The sequence below is a fragment of the Mercenaria mercenaria genome, chromosome 9 (assembly GCF_021730395.1).
Source record: "Mercenaria mercenaria strain notata chromosome 9, MADL_Memer_1, whole genome shotgun sequence".
In the NCBI taxonomy this organism is placed as follows: domain Eukaryota; kingdom Metazoa; phylum Mollusca; class Bivalvia; order Venerida; family Veneridae; genus Mercenaria; species Mercenaria mercenaria.
In genome coordinates, this window is record NC_069369.1 from 47,977,999 (window position 1) to 48,005,265 (window position 27,267).

Below are 27,267 nucleotides of genomic sequence, written 5' to 3' on the forward strand. Positions count from 1 at the left end.
TAAAGGTGAGAAATATCACCTGCAATTTATTTACTGCATGGTAGCTATACAGTAGCTTATTATGATAAACAGAAGCAAGTCTATCAATGGTCCTGGCTTGTGTATTGGCCATTACCACCAATACTCAGACCTTATCATTCCCATAGGCCACATACCAGGCATACCAGAATCAGTGTCTTTAAAACACACAGAAAGTTTGGAAAACCATTTTCTCCCTTTGTGTCATTTATCAAAATAATGTTTTCTAGATAAAAAAGTGTTATTTGTGCAACTATATCATCGCAAACAATAGATGTGTTTGTAAAATATAGTTTACTGAACCTATTATATTTCCAAAGCGTGAAAAAGCGCAACAATTTTACGAGTGTAATCTAGGAAAACGTCATTTGTTTCGTAAGATAAAGGCCATATTTTGTGATAATATATTTTGTAGCTGGAGAATTTCAATCTCTTTTTTCAATTTATCACAACTATTATGTTTACAGAGTTCAAATAATGCCTCTAAAGGGAAAATCAAATTCAATCACGTTCTTTATTTATATTTTTGGAATCCTAAAGCTTTAGGCATGAATAACCCGATAGTAATTTTTGGTGCAACTCAGTCACAGTTTCAGCAATTGTTGGAAAATAGCGTAAAGTAAAAGCTTAAAACCGTTATAATGTTTTAATGCCTATCAATGCCTACCGAGTAGATTTCTCAACTTAAAATACATGCACAATGTAAAGTCTTTGACATTTTCACGGCGAGTTATTGATGAAAACATGCATTATAATAATTGATTTCTGTATCATTATAATTTTTTGTAAATATTACAATTGCCTTTCCATTTGTTACCATGTAACGACAGCGAGGAGATACTAAGTCCTATGCAGGAAAAAATAGGAGATACTTAGTCCTACATAGGAGATACTAAATCCTACGTAGGAGATACTAAGTCCTACGTAGACTTAATATCTCATACGTAGGACTTAGTATCTCCCACGTAGGAGATACTAAGCCCTACGTGGGAGATATTAATTTACTACGTGGGAGATACTAAGTCCTACGTATGAGATATTAAGTCCTACGTAGGCGATAGTATGTCCTACATATGAGATAATATGTCCTACGTAGGAGATACTATGTGCTACGTAGGAGACACTCAGTCCTACGTAGGAGATACTAAGTCCTACGTAAGACAAATTTAGATCTCTCTGCTGGCACCAGGATGCTGCCATAACATGTGTATAACATTTATGCTCTTCCAGGTTTAAATTAGTGTACGGATTTGTGTAAGTTATGTTTTCCCGCACTGCGTTAAATGGAAAATTCGTTTTAAAACATTTATATCCATAATGAGTAGCTGTGTGGGGATCTTAAGGCATCAGATCACTATGTGTTAAAGGAAATATCAATTTAAATGAATATATAGAAAATACTTTATATCAAAGAAATAATTCGGTGTATTATATAGGCTCATAATTCGACTGTCGTGAATTCTACCTCTATTACACGGTATATGGAAAGGATCTGCATCCCATAGCAAACAAAAATTATTAAAATCATATAAGAATATATGATCAGTTTATTCGTTCAGTCTAAGGACAGTACCCTTTCCGGCCACTTACATTTGAAGGAATAACGAATAGGTTCTTCACTTGCCCACGACATATGGGATAAACCATAAATGTTATACGATTTACGTTTACATTTAAAGAAATATACTTCGGACGAGAACAGTGACACGTGGTAATAAACCGATTTAACTCTTACTGTCTCTTGATTCTGACCGGCTAAATTAAAGCCCGATTCAATCACTTTATCTATCTTAATGCTTCTTGATTCTGATTTAGTTACTTTGTTATCTATCTCTGTGACCTTTGACTCTGCCTGATGGAGATCGATACAGTCGCTATATTTTATCCTATCACTATGCATTTATCCTGCCGTGTAAATTTTGGGTTTATTCAGTCAAAAGAGGTTTATACCGTCAATACATCTGATGGACTACTTTTTCAAGTATATGCACTATTGCATAGGCAGTGTAAACTGGGGCAAGAGTTCGAAGCTCAAACATTTCATCATTTTATGAGCACAGCCACGGTAAAAAAGAATAAAAAATGAGTTGACTCTATCCTAGTATACCTCAATACGTAATGGTACGGTGACGGTTTTTAAAATCTGGGTGAATCGACCTTGACTTTGTGTATTGTGGCGTTTTTACTCATTTCTAGTTAATAGAAATTTACAGAAATAACTTATTAGTCTAGATTTAAGCAATCGTTTATTGTAATTAATGGATCTAAACCATTCATGGTGGAAGGAATTTCATTTACCTCACAATGTCTTACATTGGAATGGAGTATATTTTAGGTATTTATAGACTGCGGGCATTTGAATTCATCTCAAGCGTGGTTTTCGACTGTATTTTATCCGAGTCAAAATCACTCTGCTTGTTTTATACACGAATGCCCTGTTAGCACCGTTGATTTATAATACACAGAAGGCAAAGCATGAGGTAAGGGATAATGTTTTATTGTAAGGAATCGTGTGTAACTGAATCAATTTATCAAGCAAGGGCGTAGGAATCTTTTTTGTATCGAAAAACATTTTTTTCTGCAAATATATGTTATACACAGATTGTATTGGCTGCAGGATAAATAGAATATTAGGTTACTGTCTTTCTTAACTTAAGTTATCTACCTCGTCTCCGAAAGGTTTATCCCCCTCGGCAAGACTCGGGGTGGATAAACCTTTCTCCAACTCGATGGATAAACTTAAGTTAAGAAAGAAAGAAAACTAATATTCTCTATATCTATTGTTTATTAAATTAATGCCTCATTATTCTGACATGTGTGTCTCGACAAAGTCGCTGTTTTTTCTACCGTGATGTCTCTTGAGTCTGCCTTTATTGCCTCGCAATAGACACAATTTTTTTCTTTCTTTATGCCTCTTGATTCTGTCCGCCTGGGTCGACAAAATCGCTATATTTTCTACCTTAATGTCTATTGATTCTGCCTTGGTTGGCTCGTAACTATATGACGCTATATTTTCTGTGTTTATGCATCTTGATTCTGCCCTGCCGGGTCCACGAAGTCGCTATATTTTCTATCTTAATGTCTCTTGATTCTGTCATGGTTGGCTTGACACTGACACTATATTTTCTACCTTAATGCCTCTTGATTCTGTCTTGCCGGTCGACAAATTTGCTATATTTTCTACCTTAATGCCTATTGATTATGCCTTACGGGGCTCGATTCAGTTGTTGTATTATCTATCTTATCTATCATGATGCGGCTCGGCGAAATATCTTTATTATGTCTTAATATCTCTCGATTCTGTCTGATGGGCTATGTTATCTTAATTCTGCCTGGTGCCTTCATCAGTTTGTGCCTCAAAGTTTGATTCTTGCCTCAGAATCATTATATCGAAAGTGATTTAAAATAATATTTATACGGTATATGGATACGTCAGCATTATCTAGTGATATTATATTGAAACTATTTCGAATAGAATTCTGCTACTTGCATTTAGTCTCGAAACGTTTTTGTTTATATTGCAGGATTTAATAAATTGTTTTCTGTTGTAATCGCAAAAGTGGGCTTTCTTGAAATGAACAGTTACATTAAACTGATTCGACCAGACACGCCATTGCGACATTCCATTTAAAAGTAAAAGGGAACAAATTTGTTTCATTATCTCTGACAGCAACTTAAATATTCTGTGCCGATAAAGTAATGCACAAAGCAAACTACTGCTAAACATCACGAAATGCTGTTTATTTAATGTGAACCACTACATACCGAGTAGATGTTGATACGTTATATGCGTGATGTCAGCAGAAAGCATCATTGACAATATATCAGAAATTTAACTTGAACAATTGTTAAACAATATCACTCCCGTACCCAAAATCACAAAACAAGAAGCCTAAGGTTCATTGACATTAAATAAATGCCACTAATTTAAATAGTGTACCTAACTAAATTGAGCATATTTTAAAGATATATTTAAGCGTCACAGTTAATCATTATTTAGGTGATCGAAAGCTAAAACAAGTTTATGACTTTTCCACATGAATTCATCCTATGTCAGCTAGGCTTTAAGCTGTTTTGAAACAAAAGAGACTTTTTAGCCTCAGAGATATAAATTTGCAACTAATTTTGGTAACTGTTGTTTTATTGATATTCCTCAATTAAGAGCTATACCGTCATGTTTTTATTTTGATCTATTTTTATTTGAAAAACATATTATATAAATTTGAATTATATATTTTAAATGACGACAAATTTCACTGTGACCGCAGATGATAAGACTCGATAAAAAAACAAAGACAAATATCAAACAGGGAATGCCACGTACCAAATTCGCAGCCTCCCCAAAACGAAACCTATAGCACGCAGACGTGCACACCACAAACACACACACAAACATACAAAGCCAACACACGAGGCAAAACGGACAAACAAAGGAACACACACATATACGGGCGCACATACACAAAGCCTACACAAGAGGACAAAACGAACAAAGGAACACAGTGGGGCACCGCCTTGGAACGGTCAATGGCAAAAACACCACTGGGGAGCTTAAACCGGTTTATGGTGCGCACCCAAACCGTGTCTGCTACTATATTGTTTGATTGTTTTCGGGTTTCAGTCAGATTATATAAATATTTGAATAAATATCACAACACAAGTATTTCAGTACTGTGATCGGAGCTGCTGTAAAATACCTTCCCTGTACTTAGCCTCAGTGATATTATTTTCTGGTACTTTGGGATCAAGTCGGTTAACTACATATTCCGCTTAAGTCGAGGCCTCATTACCTCCAATCGACAAAGCAAATTCAACTAAGTTTGCTATTTTTTTTGCATTGTTGTGTACTTTGCTTCCAAAAGAGCGTCTTAAAGATTTCTTATCGTTGAAACTGGTTTAACTAGTACACTTAAATCAGATATTTATGAAAAGACCAGTGTTTCTTAATTGTCTTCAGTGGGCTGTGTTTATATATAATCCCGAATTTAAGCACTGTCTTTGAAAATAAGAATGATCCGTTTCCTTTTATTGTCTTCTCCTGTTCAATGACGTACGAATTGCGTTAATAAGATGTAAGATAAGCAGATCGTGTTTCGTGATGCACAGATAGATGATTCGTCAACATTTTATTTCTTACTAGTACTTCTAGGAAACGTTATTACTTTGAAATAAATACTTGATGTACCATGTGTATGTTTTAATTGTACGAAAGTATTTATTAGTATTTATACATATTGTACTTAAATTAAGGCAGTTCTGCACTTTCGATTCAGAAACGTTTCTACAATCATAATTATGTACAATTTGATTATGATCTAACATTTAAAAAATTGGAATACACTTAGAAAATTCAGGACAAAAAAAAGATGGGATCGTGTGCTTGACTTTCTACTAGACTGATGAAAAAATATAGGTCTCAATCAAGTTTTCATGATGGAAGTCTATAAAAAATCACATTTTCGGTGACATTTTCGCGAATAGGAATGTTTTCACATTTTACAATGTTGTCGATTGTAAAGCAACTTCTACAACTAATATTAAGCATTCTCGATACCTCATTCCTGATGGAATCCATCGCCAGGAGGGTATAAAAAAGAGAAACCTGTTTCATTTACCCTTGTTCGTATACCAAGTCACACTTTACGTTACGCTACTAATACCGGTTTTATCAAACGCGCAGAACTACCTTAAGAAATAAATAATCTCTTAGAACTCAGTTTCATAAGTACTGCATATTAAATACATATTAAATACACATTTCCTTCCTTTAAGGTATTAATCGTTATTGTTTTGATGTTTATAGATGCTATTATTTGAAATTTGAAGTGTTTAAGACAACGTGTGTAACGTGTACATTAGAAAAGTGTGTTTCAGTAATTATTTATTTGCTGTAGTAAACGACTGATATTCATGAATTTTCTGTGGTTTAATCATCAGGGAAAAATTAATCTATTTATAAACTTATTAATGAATCAATTTACTTATGCATTTTATTTATATTACCAAAAAGATGACCTAACGATTTATTTATAAAAAATAGTTAACTGCTGGAAAAGAACTGCTAAATCAATTAAGCGGACAGTATTTTCACTAGCAGTTTATAATGTGATACGTGTTCTGCAGACGATATTAAATATTTATTCAATAAGTATGTGGCTCTCGACAATATTCAATTTCAGTATCATTGTTAACAAGATTTATCTGCTGCTCTGGGGGCGGATGCCACGACATTCCTATATTGTTCCATATCCTAGATTTTCAACAGATAGGTCAGCCTTCACCAGGCTATATATAATTTTCAAGTATACCGTACCTACTTTAGGCATCTGTTGTTTGGGTTTATGCATTGCCGTTGATACTACTTATCATAATCGGGTGTAGTACATTCATTTGTTCAAATTTGTATCCACGTTAAGTGGAAAAATTCATTAAATGTAGATAATGCTACATCTGTTAACTAATATACTAACATCAGACTTTAAACGGGTATTATGATTGTTCTACGCTATCGTACGTACTATGTAAAATTATTTGAGAATAGCTACGCACTAGCTAATCTGAATGTATAAGACACTGTTTTGTTCAATTAGCTAGCTATAAGGCCTGTCATTTAGATATTTACAATCAATATAACTCTCTCCACACACCAGTGTATTCAAAATCTGGTGATTGTTTTGTAGACAATTCACAATGTATTACTTATTCACTCACTTTGAATTTGAAACAATGAGCTTAAAAATTTGACTTCTCAAAGAATAAACTTTAAGTAAGCTGTTTTCTTAAGTATTTTCATAAGCTTCTCTCGAGGAATACCAAGTATAAGTTGTTTAAAAGCACATTTTTGTTTAATAAATAAAAAGTAACAAAACAAAGGTCAAACAGAAAAGGCCATATTCAATGAACAAGGCCATGCCTTGTCATGTCTGATAAAGCAGTTAAGTCGAGGAGTGTATGACTTTCAACTTAATACGGTTTAAAACTATATGATCAGACAAAAAGACACGTTTAAATGGTTTTCACAGTATGGAGAATTGGTGTTTAAAATCACCGACCTAAGGATGACCATACAGAGTTGAGATTCTACATCTTATTGCTTAATATCAAGTTTACTGAATTTGTCTCCTTACACTTTTGAAACAAAATGCGAATTTAGACCATCCTTTACTAAACTTTGAACATATTTGGTCCATGCATTGCGATTTAGCATTGTTGATAGTAAATTGTCCCATGACATAATCAAACATATGTAAATACAGCTTTCAGAAAATATAGCCAAATAAACTCAATCTCACCAGGTAAAACCCTATAACCCAAAAGAACAACATAAAAGACAACTAAATTAAATATGTGATGCATACGTATTTAATCTGGCAGATAATTTATTTGGTGGTTTTCAAAATTTGATATGTTGGCATTGATTTATTTTCGTGTTCGAGACCATAAAATGTTTAAACACGTCCGAGGGTCATGGAAAAATAGCAAAGTTTAGATATGAGAAAATCATTAAAGAGGGAAACCTATTCTATTTTATAAGACTAGATACGGTATGCTAATGATACAGTGCTTGTACTCGCAAAATTCTTTCACAATGTATTCCGCTAATTTATACTTGAACTTTTGTACATACCGGAAATAAGATAAATCCGTATTATTACTCATTTTCTTTTAAAACAGGTGCTATTTGAGGAAAAGGAAAGCAAACGTGACGGTAACTCTTGAAAAAAACCGCACCAAACAGCCAAAATAACATTTCTGTCAACAACATAAATGATGCAATGCAATCTTCAGTGCAGTGTCGGGCCAAGTTGATTACGTATATGACAAACAAAGGTATTAGCAGAAACATTACAGACACTAGGCTATGTGCACATTGAGTTAAAGCGTCTTACCAAACCTTTATGAAGCGTGATTATTATCTTTATAACAAAGACTATCATCGTTGTTACATTTTTTAATATACATGTATACTAGGTATAAAGAATAAGTGGACCAATATGTAATATATCGCCTCAATTGTTTAGTGCTGACAACGATTAAATTAAATTCACTGTAAAATTAATGTGCGTGAAATTGATGTTGATCCTTGTTATAAATTGTACGGATTGTAAGTTACATAAACCAATGATTATTTTCTGAGACGCCATGGAGGCAGGTAATAATACTAATAATAATAAGACTTTATTCAAAGGTCAGTGTCAGTGTACATGTACTAGTGTCAGGGTACCCCGGTGTCAGTATAACGTTACTAGGTGGGATATCACGTCACGTGTCAGGTAAAAGTTTTATTTACATTATTGTTTTAACACTGCTATTGTTGTAATTATGATTTGGTCTACAACGATGCATGAGTTAATTAAAAAAGTTTGTTCATTTTGTGGAGTCAACAAATGCATGTTCACGTGTCAAATTCTGCCTTGCTCATTTAAGAAAAAAAACAATTTATTCAAAAGTAAGAATTCCTGCATCAAATAAAACCAGAATTTAGGAAATAAATAGAATATTGATAAATGATGAAAGACACATTAAATAAATGTTTTTAATATTCATAATATACTTCAACGTCAACACAGAGTTTATGCAATGTTACAAATTGAATACTATTCACAAATTAACATTTAATTTACATACTGCAATCAGACCCAACGTCTAAGTTAAAAAAAAAAGCTTCATTTCCTATGAACAAATTTCGGAAGTAAATAACAATTGATACTTAATTTGATATAATAAGTAGATATATTACACTTACAAGTAATAATTAAATAAATATTAACCTTTACCCTGCTATATTTCTAAAATGGACTGGTCCATCATTCAATTTGCGCAGTACCACTTATTATTCAAAGGGGTGTTCAATGAAGATTTACTGACTGAAGAGTACGCACTGATCCGTCTACACTGGTCGCAAAGGCAGAACCACTTGCCGACAGCAGGCTAAAGGTTAAAAAGCATACAATTAGTCATAACTTACTGAAGTAAATTGATCCTTTTTTAAGAGTTAATCATGAAAAATAAAAAAGATGGGTATCATTTTTCAAATTTTTCTACATATACTTAATTGGATTCTTAAGAGTATAGCTCCATCTAGTCTTAAGGCATATAAAATTTCAAAATGAAATTATTCCTCTCATCATGTTATTGTTTAATTATAGAATCAAAGAACAGACAGCAGCACATACAGAGGTAAAAGAAACTACCATCTTGATTGACAGATAATACACTATACAAAAAAACTACAGAGCTATTCTATTTCCTGGTTTCATTGAAAAGTTTAGATAAAACTTGAATCGACAGTACATTAAATTTTGTAAAATGCATGATAAAAAATGAAAAAAGAATTAAATGACTGTAAAGTTAGCTCGAAGCAATCGTACTTATGCCGTTAAATCTCATGGTTTATGTTTATAGACAACAATGCACTTGCACGCTTGCAAACTCCCTATTAAGTAATCAGTTAGTGTATTTATGTGTGGGCTATATTAATCATCTTAAAGTTCCATAAGGGTTTTAATTTTATGTTATAATGAGATAAAGCAGTTGTCCAAATAGAGAATATATTTATAATGGTTAGAAATACACTAATTTTAATATTTCATAAAGAGAAGTAATCATAACAATTGATTCAATAATACTTTCTAATATGTTACCCAATATTCAAACCTATGAGAAATATGGTAGAAAAACGATTAGTGAAAATAGGAATTAACACAAAATTAATGAATGCATGTTTGTATTATGTTTATATAAAAATGTGGCAGCCACATTATAAGCAAAGGCATTATGGACCTTTATGTATTCACGATTTATGTAACACTATTCAAGATAGAATGAAGATAAAGATATTAGTGAATTAGATTATAATTATCATGAGTAATGAATTTGAGCTCACTTATTTTATGTAATGTTGCGTAAGACCTAAGTAGAATGCGATATAGGTTAAAGTGTGCCTAAAAGTTCTTCGAGTAGGCAAGACTCTTTATGTTTGACATTTTTTACGGCAAAGATAATTTAGGTATGTCCAGATGACATCATATCTTAGATGACATGTGCGCAAATATTCAAGATTCGAGACTTTGCTTATATGACAGATCTTCAGATGTTTGAACAATTAATCAAATATCTTGGCGATTTCTGACAAAAATATCTGCCAATAAATTGTCATTACAAAAATTATAAAAACATTGCCAGCGTACATTTGTATTATGAAGAAAAACATACATCACTTTAGCAATATTGCTCCCCTTGAAATCACAAAGCAGTTAACTAACATGTAACATGCTAACTGAGAAGTGCAATATAGAACAACAATTCTGATCTTTAATGTCTTTTACAATGATACTGCTGATTGTGGACAAGTCTGGTCAATTTCGGTTGTCATAAACATGTGTGACGTATTTGTCGGACGCCTGATTGCTCTCTGAAATCCATTGGTATTCCCACCATTTTCTTCGGGCGAAAATGTTATTACTGGTAGACCCTGCTCCCTTGCTCTACGAAGAAACAACCACTGTGGTTTGACTACATTACAGCAGTCACAATGGAGCACCTTCATAAACTCCTTTCTGAAATTGTCATTCAACCATCCATAAAGAACTGGATTACTACATGCAGAGCTTAGCACCAGCGTGTGACAAACAATATACAATAAATTTATATCGATTGATTTGTTTTTGAAAAATATCTGGAATTGAAATTCCACAAGAATATTGCTAATATTCAACGGCAACCAACTTAGTACAAACACCACTCCGATCATTGCTAGCAAAATATTTGTTTTTCGCTTTCGCGCCGACCTATTTTCATTGCGCCGATTTCTGTTGCAGGCGGGAGGTGGGCTATTAACATCACCTGAACTTCTCGGTGGACGCCTGTTTACCATACGATATTTCAGTTTGTTACAAATTCGTGCATGTGCAATAGTCACAGTAATAACAGGTAAAATGTATTGTACAACCATTGATGCGACTGAATATGCGCCCTTTTCAGCTCTAAGGGTTAAATCTTCCAAACAATAACAGTGATAGTAGTCAATATTTGGTACAGGCTGTTCCTCGTTATATACCGAAAATATAATCAATGGGCTTGACATCAATAGTGATATTATCCATATTACGATCAAAGCAGCGGCACCTCCAATCCTTTTCATGCTGTCTCTTGTTGGGTACACGATTACCTGGAAGCGATCAAGAGCTATAGCGGTGATACTTATCGTTGACACAAATACATTTGTTCCTTGTAACATCGCAGACAGTTTACACATGAAAGCGCCTAAATGCCATTGACTGTTGAGCAATCTGTACAAATTGAGCGGTTGTGTGAACAAGCAAAGTGTAAGGTCAGAGATTGCCAAGTTTATTATGAAAATATTTCTCGGTGTGCGCATGTGCGAATTTAGAAATACAACATAACAGACAAGGCCATTTCCAAGTGCTCCAAATATTATCATGATTGAAAAGACAGTTGTAATTATTGCCTCTGTTGTTCTGTCAAAATTGTTGTTTTTCTGGCTCTTCAGTACTTCCAAAATTTCAGCTTGATCAAAATATGGCGGAAGATTGCCGCTGTGATTCCCATAATAGTCATAGGCAAACGGATCGCTGAAACGGTAACCGTCGGGCAGAGGTTGTACAGTTGACATATTGGATGCCAGTTGGCCGTCGTATTTATGCGTCATCTTTAGGCGCTTACCTGTAAAATTAAACAAAAAGAAATAAGCGATTATTCATTAATTTAAGGGCTTATCAAAACATTATTGTTTCAAAATATGATTTTAAATTAGTGCCTTTGCCACTGGCCTTTCCAAGGTGGTACCTCACTGTGTTCCTTTAGTTGTTAATTTCGTCGTCGTTGTATGTGTGTTTATTGTTCTGTTTTGTCTCTGTGTGTTTGTGTTGGTCACGGGCTCGTCCACGCATGTAAGGCTGTGGATTATTCTTTAAGGCATCCGATCCACAAATAAGCAAGTTCTATATAACAGTGCTATTAAAATATATCAAATATTGATGACTGGTACATAAGCTTATTAAAATTTGGTCACATTTGAAAGTGTACTGTCTACTGATTTGTTTGTTTGTTTGTTTTGGGTTTAACGCCGTTTTTCAACAGTATTTCAGTTATGTAACGGCGGGCAATTAACCTAACCAGTGTTCCTGGATTCTGTACCAGTACAAACCTGTTCTCCACAAGTAACTGTCAACTTCCCCACATGAATCAGAGGTGGAGGACGAATGATTGCAGACACAATGTCTTTTATCAAATCGTCATAGAGAACGCCCAGGGCTCGAACTCACGACCCCGAGATCCGTAGATCTGCGCTCTCCCTATAGAGCTAAGCGGGCGGGCTGTATTGTCTACTGAAAAAGTAAATATAAATTACATGACATAAATATGTTATAGAAATTTTATTTTTTTACTTTATAGTTTTCACTGATACTTCAACAGAAATCCAGTTCTTACAGTGTAAGATTTATCATTTCGCAGTCAACAATCATGACTGAAGTTATTCTTGCATATTATTTATGGTCATCTTAATTACTAATTTTTTGTTCAGCAGGTACAACTTTTTCAAATAATACAAAAACAACAACAACAACATGGGGTCACAAGGCATCAAAAATAACCTGTTTGTGGATCGGATACCTTAAGGAGGCTGTGTTCTTGGAATATGGTCTTTCCTGGATATTTGTCCCTGGTTTAAAACGTTTACAATATAGCTTATTTACTGCGGCCTATGCCAAAAAGAATAGTATGGAATTCAACAACAATATATTATCATCTTGTCCAATTAAGTATTCCGTATTTCATCTTTTTCATGGTAGTACATTCAACCTATTTATGGAAGTAGCTCTGTAGAAGGAATGTTACTTTTCTACAAATTATTCAAAACATATTTCAAAGCCACAACGCGTACATGTTTAAGAGTAAGCAAGGGGTCCGCTCACGAATCCATCTATCCATCTATATTCTGAATTGAGATGGGAATATTATATTAAAAGCGTCTCATCTGAAATACAAGTATTAGAAACAAAATAAACAAGGTTAAACACCGTCGCAGTGTTTGTGTACTGTTTTAAGGCCGATCAATTAATCTCATGTTATAATTATACTGCAATACAATAGCCTGTAAGTAATGAGGTATAAGTCCGTATCACAGCGTTTTTGTTATAGAAAAAAAAATACAAACTGATGTTTAGTTACATCATGTGAGACTACTGATTAACAGAAACATTAAAAGCATCCTTTTGTTGACAAATTATTTCTGATACAATGTTTACTTGGCAATCATGCGATTCACTCTAATATAACGTGTATACGCTTATAAATTGTCGACTTGAAACGTGTTCAACTAGTAACGTTTACAGGGGATCTACATGATATAATTGTTGTCATAATATTATGACAATATAGCTTACCTTCCTAATCACTTTTCCTGTCACGTAGTTTCAGATATGTACCCAGTTTACTTCAATTTTGGAACATGAAACCACGTACAAGCATCTGATATTCAAAATGCAAATGTCTAGCCTTGTCTGATCAATCCTTTTTTAACCTGACATCTGAAAAAAAAGGAAAACTCCATTGAAATAGTTACATTAATTGATTATATTTTATATGTGTAGGACATACACAATTTATATATTTTTAGGATGTAGAATGTAATTACAGGCTGCTTTACATTGCTCAGTGTTTATTGTATCATGGCTGTAAGTCATTTTAGGCACCACATAAAATGAATATTCATTATGCATTGGATCATTTCAAACAAGTTGCTTGAATCGATCTACTCCATAACTTGTTGCTGTCTGGAATCTATAGAAAATGTTTGTTTTTGTGAATTTGCACACCTAAATTTTAAGTGTTTTGATGGCATGATCCGAACAAAATGAATTAAAGCCGCTCAGGAAGACAGCTGGTGTGTGATAAAACTCTCAGTTGTACACTCAGCTTTAATGATATAGGTAATAACAGAGAACTGCCCTTTAACTTACAACTAATGAAAACTATATATGCTCAGAAACGTTGTATATAAAGTAAAAAAAAAAGTATAAAAAGTATACCAGATTGTACTTCCATATGTAATGCAAAAAGTTTTATCTATAATATAAACTTTCACTTGCAGCCTGCTTTATCATATAAAAACACTGAAATGTTGTAGCTGTGTCCATTACCTGAAATTCCACAGCTGATTATTTTAAAGGTCGAAAAAGCTTGATATAGGAGCTGAAACTTGCACTCTTTGTTGAAAAAGAGATTCTCGTCGGGGAAATGGAGCTAATTTGTTTGGAGATGGATGCCGATAAATTGTTAATATCCTCATTTTTTCCACAATGTATTGCATTCTTCAGGTTTCAGCACAAAGGATATTAGAAATATCATGTTTTTATTAACCAATATCTAGAGCTACTGCAATAAAACAAATTCATCAACTTTATCATGGATTTGTATAGAAACAGGTGAATTTGAATAGATATTCTTCAGGACTCCAATAGATATTTTAAAACAGTGGAATATATTGTAGATTGTTGAGGTTTAAACTTTGTCTGATACTAAAACAGGAGTGCAATTTTGACCCTCACACCAGAGTTGAAGAAACATATCTGCCATATTACTTTGAAAACAGGCCTGTAGATTCAGAGAAAATTTTTACAGTAACTTTGAAGCCATCAATTTGAAAATAAACCTTCCCACGGCAGTCCTGTTTTTGACAAAATGAGATGGTTTTTAACAGTTTTATTTAAACAATATATTAGAGGGTCGTCCAAGGATCATGCAGGTGAAATTATCTCAAGATCGAGCGAGAAGTTTCTGATTAGAATATGTTTACATTTTCTACAATTATAATATACAAACCACACTACCTCTTGAACGTGTTTTTGACACAGCACGGTAGAAAGTATTTCTGTGAAATATAGGACACAATTTAGGACGAAAAGTCATTTGTAGAGTTTTCTATTAGTTCTGAGTTACACACGATAATTTTAGATAAAGAATTTCTTTAAAAGATTTAACTAGTGAAGACCTGCTTTTCACTGTGTTGTTTAGTAAACGTTAAGAACATTAATAACTTACTCATAATTTTAGAAATGCACTGATGTGTTACATTTGCTAAATTCAGTCTGAGAGTAAATTGTGGAGAGATGTTTTGCCGCGTACACATAAAAATCATCTAACACAAATATTTATTTTGAACTTATTTCTTATAAATAACATAAATGTATCATAATTAAAATTTAAATTAATTAAATAGCTCGTTAAAATGTCAATAAATGAACCTATAGCAATATATATGCTTAAAGTCATTAAACAAATGAGGCAATTTTTTTCAAAAGTCACAAAAATTCACACAAATGTATAGAAACGACTTCTATGTCATGCCATATACAATAAACAAACAGTTCTTCAAAATTCATAATCTTCACTTCCGTAACTATTTAAAGATGTGTCCTTGTATAATAATAGAAAATACTTATTGACATTTTGTATCATTTTTGGAGATGTCTGCGATGGTAAAATGACAAGATATATTATGGCATCACTCGATTTCGTTTAAATCAACAGCATATGAACCTTTTAAATATCTAGTGTTGCTTTAGAAGATTAAGTAATCGTAAACATATAGTTCCAAATGTTCACATTTTTTGTGTAATTCTTCCTCCTTTGACTGTAATATGAAGTTGTTCTAAAATTGTTTCAACCTACATGTATAATGTTATCGGTTGTAAATAGTTAATATTCCATAAATCAAAACAAACATTAAATCCTTGGCCGAAGTATTAGGTAAAACATTACCGTATCTAGTAAATAATCATTATGTCTTCTATGTCACCCGGGTAACTTTAAGCAATGAACCACATGAAAAAAAAAAAACACTATTTTCTGGGCTTAAATTTTCCCTGATATCAGAATATCTCCTAACGTTTCAAAACAAATGTTGCCTAAGTTTGATTGGCGTTTTGTGATTTATATAGACACCGTGCAACATTTGATATTTCTTTAACACAAAATATACTGACTTTAAGTTCATATTTGTCTGTTTTCCATGTTGTCTTAATGCTTTACTTTGTCTACGTTGTGTGTACACATCAAAATAGTGTATAATTCCGTTCTGGGGAGTCTTGGGACGTGGCTAATCCTGCTGTATATTGGTTTTTCAGTTTTCAGTTATTGTCTAAATTTCATTCTGTTTTTTTTTTTTTTTTTTAATATGAAACGTTTTGTCTTCTTTCTGTAACACATTTGTTGGTAAAAGCTACTGAGTGTGTATTCAAATGTGGTAACGTAAGACGTGAACTAATGATGTGGGTGCGTATCAATAAACCGACTATCTCATTGAGATACGCTGCTCATTATGTCTGTGAAGAAGATTAAGAAGAACCGATATTAGCTATTTATTTCTAATTAAGGAGTGGAGAATCTGAACTGTTGACATTATCTCCAATCATTTACGAGGATGTACCGTTTCATTCATTCTAATTTTACTTTTACTGTATTAAAGAATTACCAGTTTTGTTTCATCTATTTTTAAAATCAGTGACCAATTTTGGAAACTTGAAATACAATATTTAAAACAAAAATAAAATGTTTACTGTATATTTTAGAAAGAGAGTCTGTGATCGACCACTACAGTATGCATAGACAGATTGCAATCCCTTTCACGCAAAAGAAAAGATTTCTGTTATCAGACAGATTAGGAGACTATTATAACCTATCACAATAGCAGTCTTGATGAACCGTATGGCGGCCGTAAAACCTTTCGTGAGTTTGTTTATCGACTAAAGCATGAAATTACCTTAATGATTTTTATAAATGCACTCTGTGGAGTATGATCATTGGAGAATTACCATGATTCAAGTATAGCAAAAGACATCAACATATCAGACCGAATTTACTGACTTCATATAAGATGGAAGAGTGAAACACTTGGCATAAATGGTTGTAGCAATTTTAATTTTCTTGAATGTACATTATTTATGATACAACGTATTTGCTTAATCATAACAGATCAAATGCAAAATAACTCACTGAACGGTCACTTTTATTAATCACTTTCCCCCCAGATTAATCTTCTGCAAAATCCTCTGGCAGAAGTAAGGAACACGAGATGCGGTACAATTCATTGTACGAAACATGGAAAATTACAGTGATATAATGAATTTTTCATCTTCAGAGATAGTGTTTTACATCTAAAATGACAAATGTCAGGTTGATGTGACGGCACGGAAATGTATCTCAGTAAAATAATTATTATGTGAAGTTGAAGACAAACATATTTCGATGACCAAAATAAATAGGAGTACTTTATATGTCCGTGGTTTGAACATGCAACTCTTCTCATGCATAGTTAGGACAGTACTAGGTGTATGGTGTCTATCGCAAACAATAATATATAGGTAACTGACCGTTCCAATGCGGTGTCCCAATTTTCAACTTGTTTCTGTCTGTTTCGTATTTTGTTTTACTCACATTGTCTTGTTTGATGTTGGTGCTTCTCTCCTCTTGTCCCACCTTACACCATTGCATTTACGCCCCTCCCCTATGGGTGAGGTTAGGTGTCCTGCCGTTTGTTTCCTCTATGTGTGTTTGTGTGTGTTTCTAGGGCGGTTCCCCAATATGTTTTTTTTCCTGCTTGTCTGTTTGTTTTTTTCTCTGTATAGGTGTATGTGTATATGCCTGTATCTGTTAATGTGTATGTGTGTGCGTGTTTGCGCTGCTGTGGTTTGCAGTGTTTGGTTACCGCGTTTGTTTGTTTTTTTTTTTTGGAGTGTGGCTTTTCCTGTGACTTTTTTTTTCCACTTTCTTTCCCAACGCTCCCAATCTTGTATTTATCCTTTTCCCATTTTTGTATTTTGCATACAGTTAGGTGTACTTGTTGGATTTGCTATGAAACCTGTCTGCTATATTTTCCCGTTACAGTTTCTTTTTGTTGTGGGTCTACTTTGCGAAGCTCCATGGCTGTGTTTGGGGTGTTCTGTGCTTCCTAGAAGTCTATCCTTACCTTTTATAGTTTTTCCTCAATTAAGTGATATGAGAAATACCAATGGAACACAGAAAAATATTTTGCTTAAATATATCCGAATGAAATATGGGAATATCTCGTTATTGTAGGAAATTGATGCGTATTTACACTTAACAAGTTTCCTACCGCAATAATTAGAAGTTTTCCAATATATTTACATTACTTGAATTACATTTCTATAGTTATGAATACGTTTAACCAAAAGCAAGTCTAATGTAAGGAACTGATGCCATCTTATACATGTTTTTATTTTACGAACCACAACAGGTATTCAAGGGTCACAAAAACACATAAACATATTGGATACTTTAAGAACTTAATTAGACTTTTACACAAAACAAATCATAAAATGTATAACAATACTATTATTTTATCATATCTAGAAATAAAAATAAACATTTTTTAGAAAAGCAACTGTCCACACCTGTCCATTTAATAAAGGCTCGCTCATTTAAATCTTATCGAGTAGCATTTCCAGAAAGCGGATTTGTAGTTATAAAATCTAAAAGAAGAAACTTCGGAAGCAAATCTTACTACATTTGCCTGCTTGAAATACGGTTAAGATATCTCGCATGTTGTGACGTAATTTGATTGGGGAGAAACATATCCATATACACACAATTTACAGTGACATTTGTTTTTCTATTTTAACATGTCTTTTTAAATTGGGAAGCATAAATATGGCAAAGATATTTCACGTAGATGTTTATCGTATATGTTTGCCGCAAGTTTTTCTATCTCGAATCATTTGAGTACAATTGAGGAAATCAGGTACCTTCCACGATAGGAGTTGCCTGACATCATTTTAGCGTGCTGTATATTGTGGGTAGATATCGGCGACACTGAACATTCTATTAGACTGATGTAAACATGAATGCTGTTAAAAGAATTATTATTGACTACTTTAATATTGCATTTCAGAGACACTGTAAATCTTCTATGAATTCATGTAACAGATAGAAACAATATCTATTACTTTATAACAATTACCCCAATGGTATCATTTATTTGTTTGCCATTTGAATGAGGCGTCTTGTTCATGCAAAGTTATTGTATGTCTTACAATTAAAAGACTTTACTCTAATGTAAAATAATGCAGAACGAACGAAACGATATCTGACTCAGGCAGCTCAAATAGATAGATATGCAATACGTTTCCGTGTTTTGTTTCTGTTTTAATTACAGCAACTACGGATAACGACACGGACATTACACATTCAACGAATTTTCAATTAGTTTGTCAATGTATAAACGCTCAATTGGCTATATTGTCGCAGGTAGTTCTTAAAAGTACTGGACTACAATTATACAGGATTTTAAACTGGAGAGGTTAAAGTTAGATACAAACTTATTATTGAAAATAGTCACTTTTTTCATGAATGCAAAGAGCCGTATTGTTGTACAACTTCTTTAAACTTTATATACTGACTGCACAGAAATATGAACTAAAATGCGCAGTTTCCTTGCCTTGATATTGAATTATCTGGCCTTGAAAATTGGATTGTTTAGTATTTTATGATTTTCAAGGACAGATAATTCAAGATCAAGCCCGGGTACCTATGATTTTTAATACATATTTCCGTTTTAAACTTGACCTTTAGTTAGTAAACGAAGTTTAAAGAAATTCTATTTGTAGGAATATATTTGCCATATAGAAAACTGTCCGATATGTCTTTAAATGATCAACAGTAATACTTCTAGAACGACAGGCTCACCTTGTGAGAAAAACGTTTTCTGAACATTATAAAAGCTCAGTGATATATGCTTACGCCCACTATAAATAAATGAACATGATCTTAATCAAAAGTCTTGAAGTAACAAACATATCTTTAAAGCTCCAAAGTCTTTTTACAAATTTCTTATTCAAACGTATTGATGTGCTTTTACTACAAATAAACTGACGTTCATTATTTAAATCCCTAGGCATCATAAATGTAAATGTAAAGAAATGTGAATATTTTCGACGTCTGCACGAAAATATACCATTATACCGCAAAATATACCATTATACCGCAATATATCAAATTTTACTGTCGCCCATGATTTGCATTTACAAACAACAAACAATCTTTAGAATCTTAAATGGTACCAATCTGCGACAAAACGGGTTTTTTATTGAGTACTTTATGAAAAACACGTATAAAAATAGAAACTCAAAGCGGACAAAAATGACCCTATGTCCGCTCATGGAAATGTTTTGCCGTATGTATGATTGATTCGATAAATGATAAAAAGCTTACATTTTGTGTATGATTCGCTTAAATATCACTGAAATGATAAGGTTTACAGTTTGTTGCAAATATATGATGAATTCATTATAATTATGACCTTTGACACAACAGACCCAACAAAAAAATCAGTTACATTACTTCATATTAGGCGGAAACGCCTAAGGCCAGGACCATGGGTAAAGTGTATAATCATACTATGGGTAATGCAATAGTGAAGTGAACGGCAATAGAATGCACCTAAGTACCTAGTCGAACTGACGTAAGGACACACACTGATCCACGATATATTGTTTATTAATTAAAACATATATAGGTATAAACTGCAATATAAAACGGTTGCTTAGCGAAGCCGCTATATCATTTATTATCAATGAGACCAGAAATAAAATAAAAACATGATTTAGTACGTTAAAAAATCCGTTCTAGTATGTTATCGGCCTTGTTTTCAATTATAACAACAAGTGTTGTTTGTTCGTTAATTTTGTATCCCTTACTGGAATGGTAAAAAAAATTATTCAACGTGTTGTTGTTGTTGTTCATAATTTCCAAGATCACTGGAATATTAAAATAATCGATAGCTACTGTTACAGTTTTATGTCATTGTTTGAGTTTTATCAGTTTACTAAATAAGGTTCAAGGAGAAAGAAGAAAAATACTTAAAACTGATATGAACATGAAAATTACCTAGACAAAAATAACAACTCCCTTTTCAAAGCTTTATATTCGATTACTGATACTATTTTCAACGCTAATTCACTCATAAAAATAACAGTATCATTTTGTTACCGTTCGTATTATATAGTATGTAAAATATCTTTTAAAGGAATTGAATAAGAGTTTTGAGAGTAAGCTGTAAGAACAAAACAAACCAGTAGATGAAATTACATTAAATTTTTGATTTTTTTCATCATTTAGAACTAAGAAAAAGTTATGTCTTTTGCACGGCAAACAAAACAAACAATACATATGATTTGACGCAAACGTCTGACTTGTCGTCATATAATTACTTCGAGGGACATACAGAAAACTAAGTGCATAAAAAGTACGTTCTCATCAGATGTAGTCGTTTATATAATTTTTGAAAATTAGAAATTATTTTAAAGCAAATCTTTTTGAAATTTACATCTGTATACAGCAAATCACGAAACAGTACTATCTGTCCTTATCAAAACAATAAACAAGTCAAATGGTTTATCGCGGCCAGAAATTTGTACAAACCGGACAGAAGTTGCGAAATTGTCATTTGTGCAGGAAAGAAGCGTTTACCATAATGTCCAGTACTGGACAGGTATAGTGACCATACACGGACACAGTCAATTTTCTCAGAGGGGGTCCGATCCCCTGCCCCCTGCCCCCCACCCCCTCCACCCTGGAAATTTTGAAATTTAGCACTTCATTTTTTGCATTCTGGGGCAGTTTTATGGACTAACCTGTTAAATTTGGGAAAATGATAAAATCAAGCTTTCCTGAAGGTAAAATTCTTAGTTTCTATTAGATAAATAATATGAATTATGTCGGGGTCGTGTGTAGCAGCAGCCGCATATACTTTATATGTAGTCCTAATGCTGTCTTTTTCGAAAAACATTTTCTTTCCTTCTTGTCTTCTTTCCTTTTTTAAAGATTTTCCAGAGGGGGTCCGGACCCCCGCCCCTCCCCCCATCTGGATCCACGCATGGTGACATATCATGCTTTCTGTTTATGCAGGTAAACTTGTTTTTTCGTTAAATTTCAACACAGCACAATTGTCTGAACAGTGTACAAACTCATTACTGTTTTCTTCAGGCAATGGTGGAAAAAAAGTGGTAGACAATGAAAGCAGTAACATTTTTATTAAAAAAAAAACTATGAGATAAACATTTCCAACATCTTTGGACGGTTCAAAAATCCCATGTTAAACATACGATAAGTACCAAAAGTATAACGACAGATAATTCACAACAAATCGTACGGTATGTTTTATAATCAGTAGAAGCTAGTTGTATTTACGCTTATGAGACCTGTTTCACCCATAAGTAAAGAATTCACAGGTCCATCATGAAATATTTTCCCAAGCGCGCATATACTTTATATACCTATTCAATATGATCGCGGCCTCATCGGCGATCAATAATACAAAAATACGAGTAAGAACTTTTTTGTTGTTCCTATCCATAAAAGATAAAGAAAATATATGATATCGCAAATAGTAATGAGTGTATTGTTTTGACTGGTATTTCCATCTCTGACATTTTATAAAACATATATTTGAGTAAATATCCCTCTCAGACATGTTATAAAACATATATTCTTAGTAAATACAAACTGCACTTTCATTTCAATCCAATTGATTCCATTAAACCATACATGACAGCATAATGTACACTGGAATAAAAAATAAAAATATTTGCTTGCAATTAGGTTAATGAAATACTACGTCATGTCAGTGATAAAATTGTCTGATGTAACGTTTGTTGGAATAAAAAGAAGTAGTTTACAGAGGCAGAATTCTGTTCTCCAATTATCAAGAAAACGCTCTTCGAACTTACAGGAATATTGGATCAGAGATAAATAGGGCCTATATAAATAGTCTTTTCCTATAATATAAGGGCAAGGAATGTAAAGAATGATAAAATCTGTTTAATAAGAACGTTGACTAAATGCATAGATACATGTAATAAATACTGAATTTTTAGATCTATTTTGGTTTCACGATGGACATAAGAGCTAATATGATTTTCTGTTACCATATACAGACTTAATTAAAGGTGTATATGTCTGCATTCTTGTATACAGTCAAACCTGTGAACAAAGACCACTCTTGGGAACAAGCAAAAGTGGTCTTTGTACACAGGTGGTCTTTATTCGTGGGGAAGGATCTCTTCTGCAGCTAAAAATAATTTTCACAGCTTCTTGCTTTCTTTATGTTCTATGTATTAATTCGGCCAGTGCAAACTTGCAAATTTTCAATCAAGCAGTAATTATTATGTTTGCTATAAGGTGAAAGTTGTGAAAATTCGGCGGAATTTAAGTATTTTTATGCCGGAACGGTCCAGCTTGGTCGTTATTTGGGGGCATATATGACCCTTGGGAATGACTCAGGCCGGTCGCTGGTCGCGGTCGACAGGTGGTCGCTATTCACGGCCTTTTTATGAGTATTTTTCTACGGGGGGACCTGAGACCGGTCGTTGTCGACAGGTGGTCGCTATTCACGGGTGGTCGCTAGCACAAGTTTGACTGTATATTATTAATATATTTCCATCCAAGAATTAGCTTATTTCTAAAGTTTAAAGATGCTACCAACCATTCTGCACTTTTTATGCATTTCAACATCAAACATTTTCCTCATTACAACTATCAGATCTAAGACTTTTGATCCTCCATACTTCCTTCTCGGCAACGTCTAGATCAGGACATTAAACTTCTGTATGACATTTAACTTTTTGTCATTACGAAAAATTATTTCAGATGACAGAGCAGGCCATCTAAGTGACACACTGGTTATAAACTGTCTGGAAAAAGGCTTACAAACTACAGATGTTAGCGTATTACTGCTAATTAAGAAGTAAAGCTGACTTATTTGCCATCATGCGGACGTTTCAGTCATCATTATAGAGTCCAAAACCAACGAATGTCTCTGTTTACTCAGACAGGTTTGATTTGCTGAGTTTACACCTCATTAGCACGGAACTCCGATGTTGTTCATACTTAGTTGACTTTTATTCGCCATAGATTACGTTAAATTGCATACAGGAAATATGAATAACACTTTTTTCTGTTTTGTATTAAAAGAATAAAATTGCTTCGTTTTAACCATATTCATATTTCATAACAAAACCTTTACGTTTGCTGTTCAATGGCTTTTCATAATCTATGTAATTATATAACACGTAATAGAAAGAAAAGAAATGCTATATGACACTACAAAGGCAAACTTTGTCATGCGAGTAGATTATAACAAAGCATATGCCACCAAAATTTTAATGTTCTCCGCTTCTTTGTTTTTAATTTTGTGTGGACAAACTTTATTTCAATTAGATCGTATTATTGGTTATTGAGTTTAGTAAATTACTTATTGAGCATTAGTGCGTCTGTTCTTAGTTAGGATATATTTCCCCGATTATTTGTCTGTCATTTTATACCATTATTAGAACACTCATCAAATTGTCCTTTGATAGACATAGAAAAGAGAAGTTTTATTAACTTGAGCAAATAAATAGCAAATTAATTGCTAGTAAGTTTGTATAATTATACCATAACTAAGGTCATATCAATTGGCTTGAAACTGTTACTATCTTTACATTTTCAATATCCTTGGGAAAGTTTAATGAGAACTTGCAAATTAAAATCAGCAACTTATCCACATCAACATGCTACATGTATTCTGGAAACAATATATGAGCCGCGCCATGAGAAAACCAACATAGTGGGTTTGCGACCAGCATGGATCCAGACAAGCCTGCGCATCCGCGCAGTCTGGTCAGGATCCATGCTGTTCGCTAACAGTTTCTCTAATTCCAGTAGGCTTTGAAAGCGAACAGCATGAATCCTGACCAGACTGCGCGGATGCGCAGGCTGGTCTGGATTCATGCTGGTCGCAAAGCCACTATGTTGGTTTTCCCATGGCGCGGCTCATATCAAAGAAGTATAAACTGTAAAATCATTATTTAATTTGGTATCTGTCATAATAGCGAACGACAGTAGTAAGTAGTTGGTCTGCACTAGTTTGATTAAAACTAAATTGTTTGTTTTTTTTTAGAAAGTATAACTGCCATCTCTAAAATCGTATCTTTGGGTCCGGTCTGTTATAAAGCAAATTTTTTAAGTTATTATATTAAGTACCGTTACATCTATGGAAGTTTTGAGGTTAAAGGCACTGTACTTGAAATCAAGTACACATTGGGCTTCTGTTTTACTTGAAGGGATACTGATTCCTGCTTACAAGCCAATTTTAAATTCGAAATCAGAATTTCACAGATTACATTAATAACAAAGATTTTTAAAAATCGGTATATCTATACACTGCCATAAACTCAGTTTTTGCCTTAAATCTTTTTAATGTCTTTTTAGCTCACCTGAGGACTGCTCAGGTGGGTTTTTGTGATCGCTCGATGTCCGGGGTCCGTCTGTCTGTCTGTCTGTCTGTCAACATTTAGTTTGTGTATGCGATAACGGCTGTATTTTTCAACTGATCTTCACTAAATTTTGCAAGAATGATAACCTTGATAAAATCTAGGCAAAGTCTGAAGATGGGTTATCTGGGATTGAAAACTAGTTCACTAGATCAAATCAAAGAAAAACATTGTGTATGCGATATAATGTTGTATTTTTCAAGTGATCTTAATAAAATTTTGTCAGAATCATTACCTTGATAAAATCTAGGCCAAGTATGAAAATGGGTCATCTGCGTTTAAAAACTAGGTCACTAGATCAAATCAAAGAAAAATCTTGTGTATGCGATAAAGACTTTTTCTTAACTGATTTTCGTGAAATTTGGTCAGAATGATTGCCTTGATGAAATCTAGGTCGAGTTTGAATATGGGTCGTCTGGGGTCAAACAATAGGTCACCAGGTCAAATCAAATAAAAACCTTGTGTATGCGATAGAGGCTTTATTTTTAAATTGATCTTCAAGAAATTTGGTCAGAATGATTGCCTTGGTGAAATCTAGGTCGTGTTTGAATATGGGCTATCTGGGGTAAAAAACTAAGGTCACTAGGTCAAATGAAAGAAAAACCTTGTGTATGCGATAGAAGCTGTATTTTTCAATTGATCTTCACCAAATTTAGTCGGAATGACTGCCTTGATAAAATGTAGGTCAGCTTTGAATATGGGTTATCTGAGATTAAAAACTAGGTCACTAGGTCATATCAAAGAAAATAACATTGTGTATGCTATAGAGCTGTATTTTTCAACTGATCTTCATAAAATTATGTCAGAATGATTGCCTTGATCAAATCTAGGTCGAATTCGAAAATGGGTCATCTGTGTTTAAAAACTAGGTTACTAGGTCAAATCGAAGAAAAACCTTGTGTATGCGATAGAGGCTTTTTTAAATTGATTTTCATGAAATTTGATCAGTATGATTATCTTGATCAAATCTAGGTCGAGTTCGAAAATGGGTCATCTGAGTTTAAAAACTAGGTTACTAGGTCAAATCAAAGAAAAACCTTGTGTATGCGATAGAGACTTTTTTGAAATTCATTTTCATGAAATTTGGTCATAATGATTGCATTAATCAATTCTAGGTGGAGTTTGAATATAGGCCATCTGGGCTCAAAAACTAAGGACCAAATTTAGCCGGAATGATTGCCTTGATAAAATGTAGGTCAACTTTGAATATGGGTAATCTGGGATTAAAAACATGGTCACTAGGTCAAATCAAAGAAAAAAACATTGTGTATGCGATAGAGCTGTATTTTTCAATTGATCTTCATAAAATTATGCCAGAATGATTGCCTTGATCAAATCTAGGTCGAATTCGAAAATGGGTTATCTGCGTTTAAAAAGTAGGTCACTAGGTCAAATAAAATCCTTGTGTATGCGATAGAGGCTGTATTTTTAAATTGATCTTCATGAAATTTAATCACAATGATTGTCTTGATCAAATCTAGGTCGAGTTCGAAAATGGGTCATCTGCGTTTAAAAAAAAAAAGGTCACTAGGTCAAATCAAAGAAAAACCTTGTGTATGCGATAGAGGCTTTTTTCAAAATTGATTTTCATGAAATTTGGTCAGAATGATTGCCTTGATCAAGTCTAGGTGGAGTTTGAATATAGGTCATCTGGGCTCAGAAACTAAGGTCACTAGGTCAAATCAAAGAAAAACCTTGTGTATGCGATAGAAGCTGTATTTTTCAATAGATCTTCATCAAATTTGGTCGGAATAATTGCCTTGATAAAATGTAGGTCAACTTTGAATATGGGTTATCTGGGGTTAAAAACTAGGTCAAATCAAAGAAAAAAGCATTGTGTATGCGATAGAGGCTGTATTTTTCAATTGATCTTCATAAAATTATGTCAGAATGATTG

At 33.4% G+C, this 27,267-nt stretch overlaps 1 protein-coding gene across 1 annotated transcript in view; it reads right to left on the reverse strand.

Moving 5' to 3' along the window:
* Positions 1-8,611: 8,611 nt before the first annotated feature.
* LOC123547055 (neuropeptide F receptor-like) overlaps positions 8,612-27,267 on the reverse strand; it is a 120,391-nt gene continuing 101,735 nt past the window's right edge. Inside the window, exons 3-4 of the mRNA XM_045333818.2 lie at positions 13,428-13,571; positions 8,612-11,703 (exon numbers count right to left, since the gene is read on the reverse strand). Of these exons, the coding sequence (XP_045189753.2) occupies positions 10,343-11,689 (1,347 nt within the window). The 5' untranslated portion in view covers positions 11,690-11,703; positions 13,428-13,571 and the 3' untranslated portion in view covers positions 8,612-10,342. The remainder of the gene's footprint in view (positions 11,704-13,427; positions 13,572-27,267) is intronic.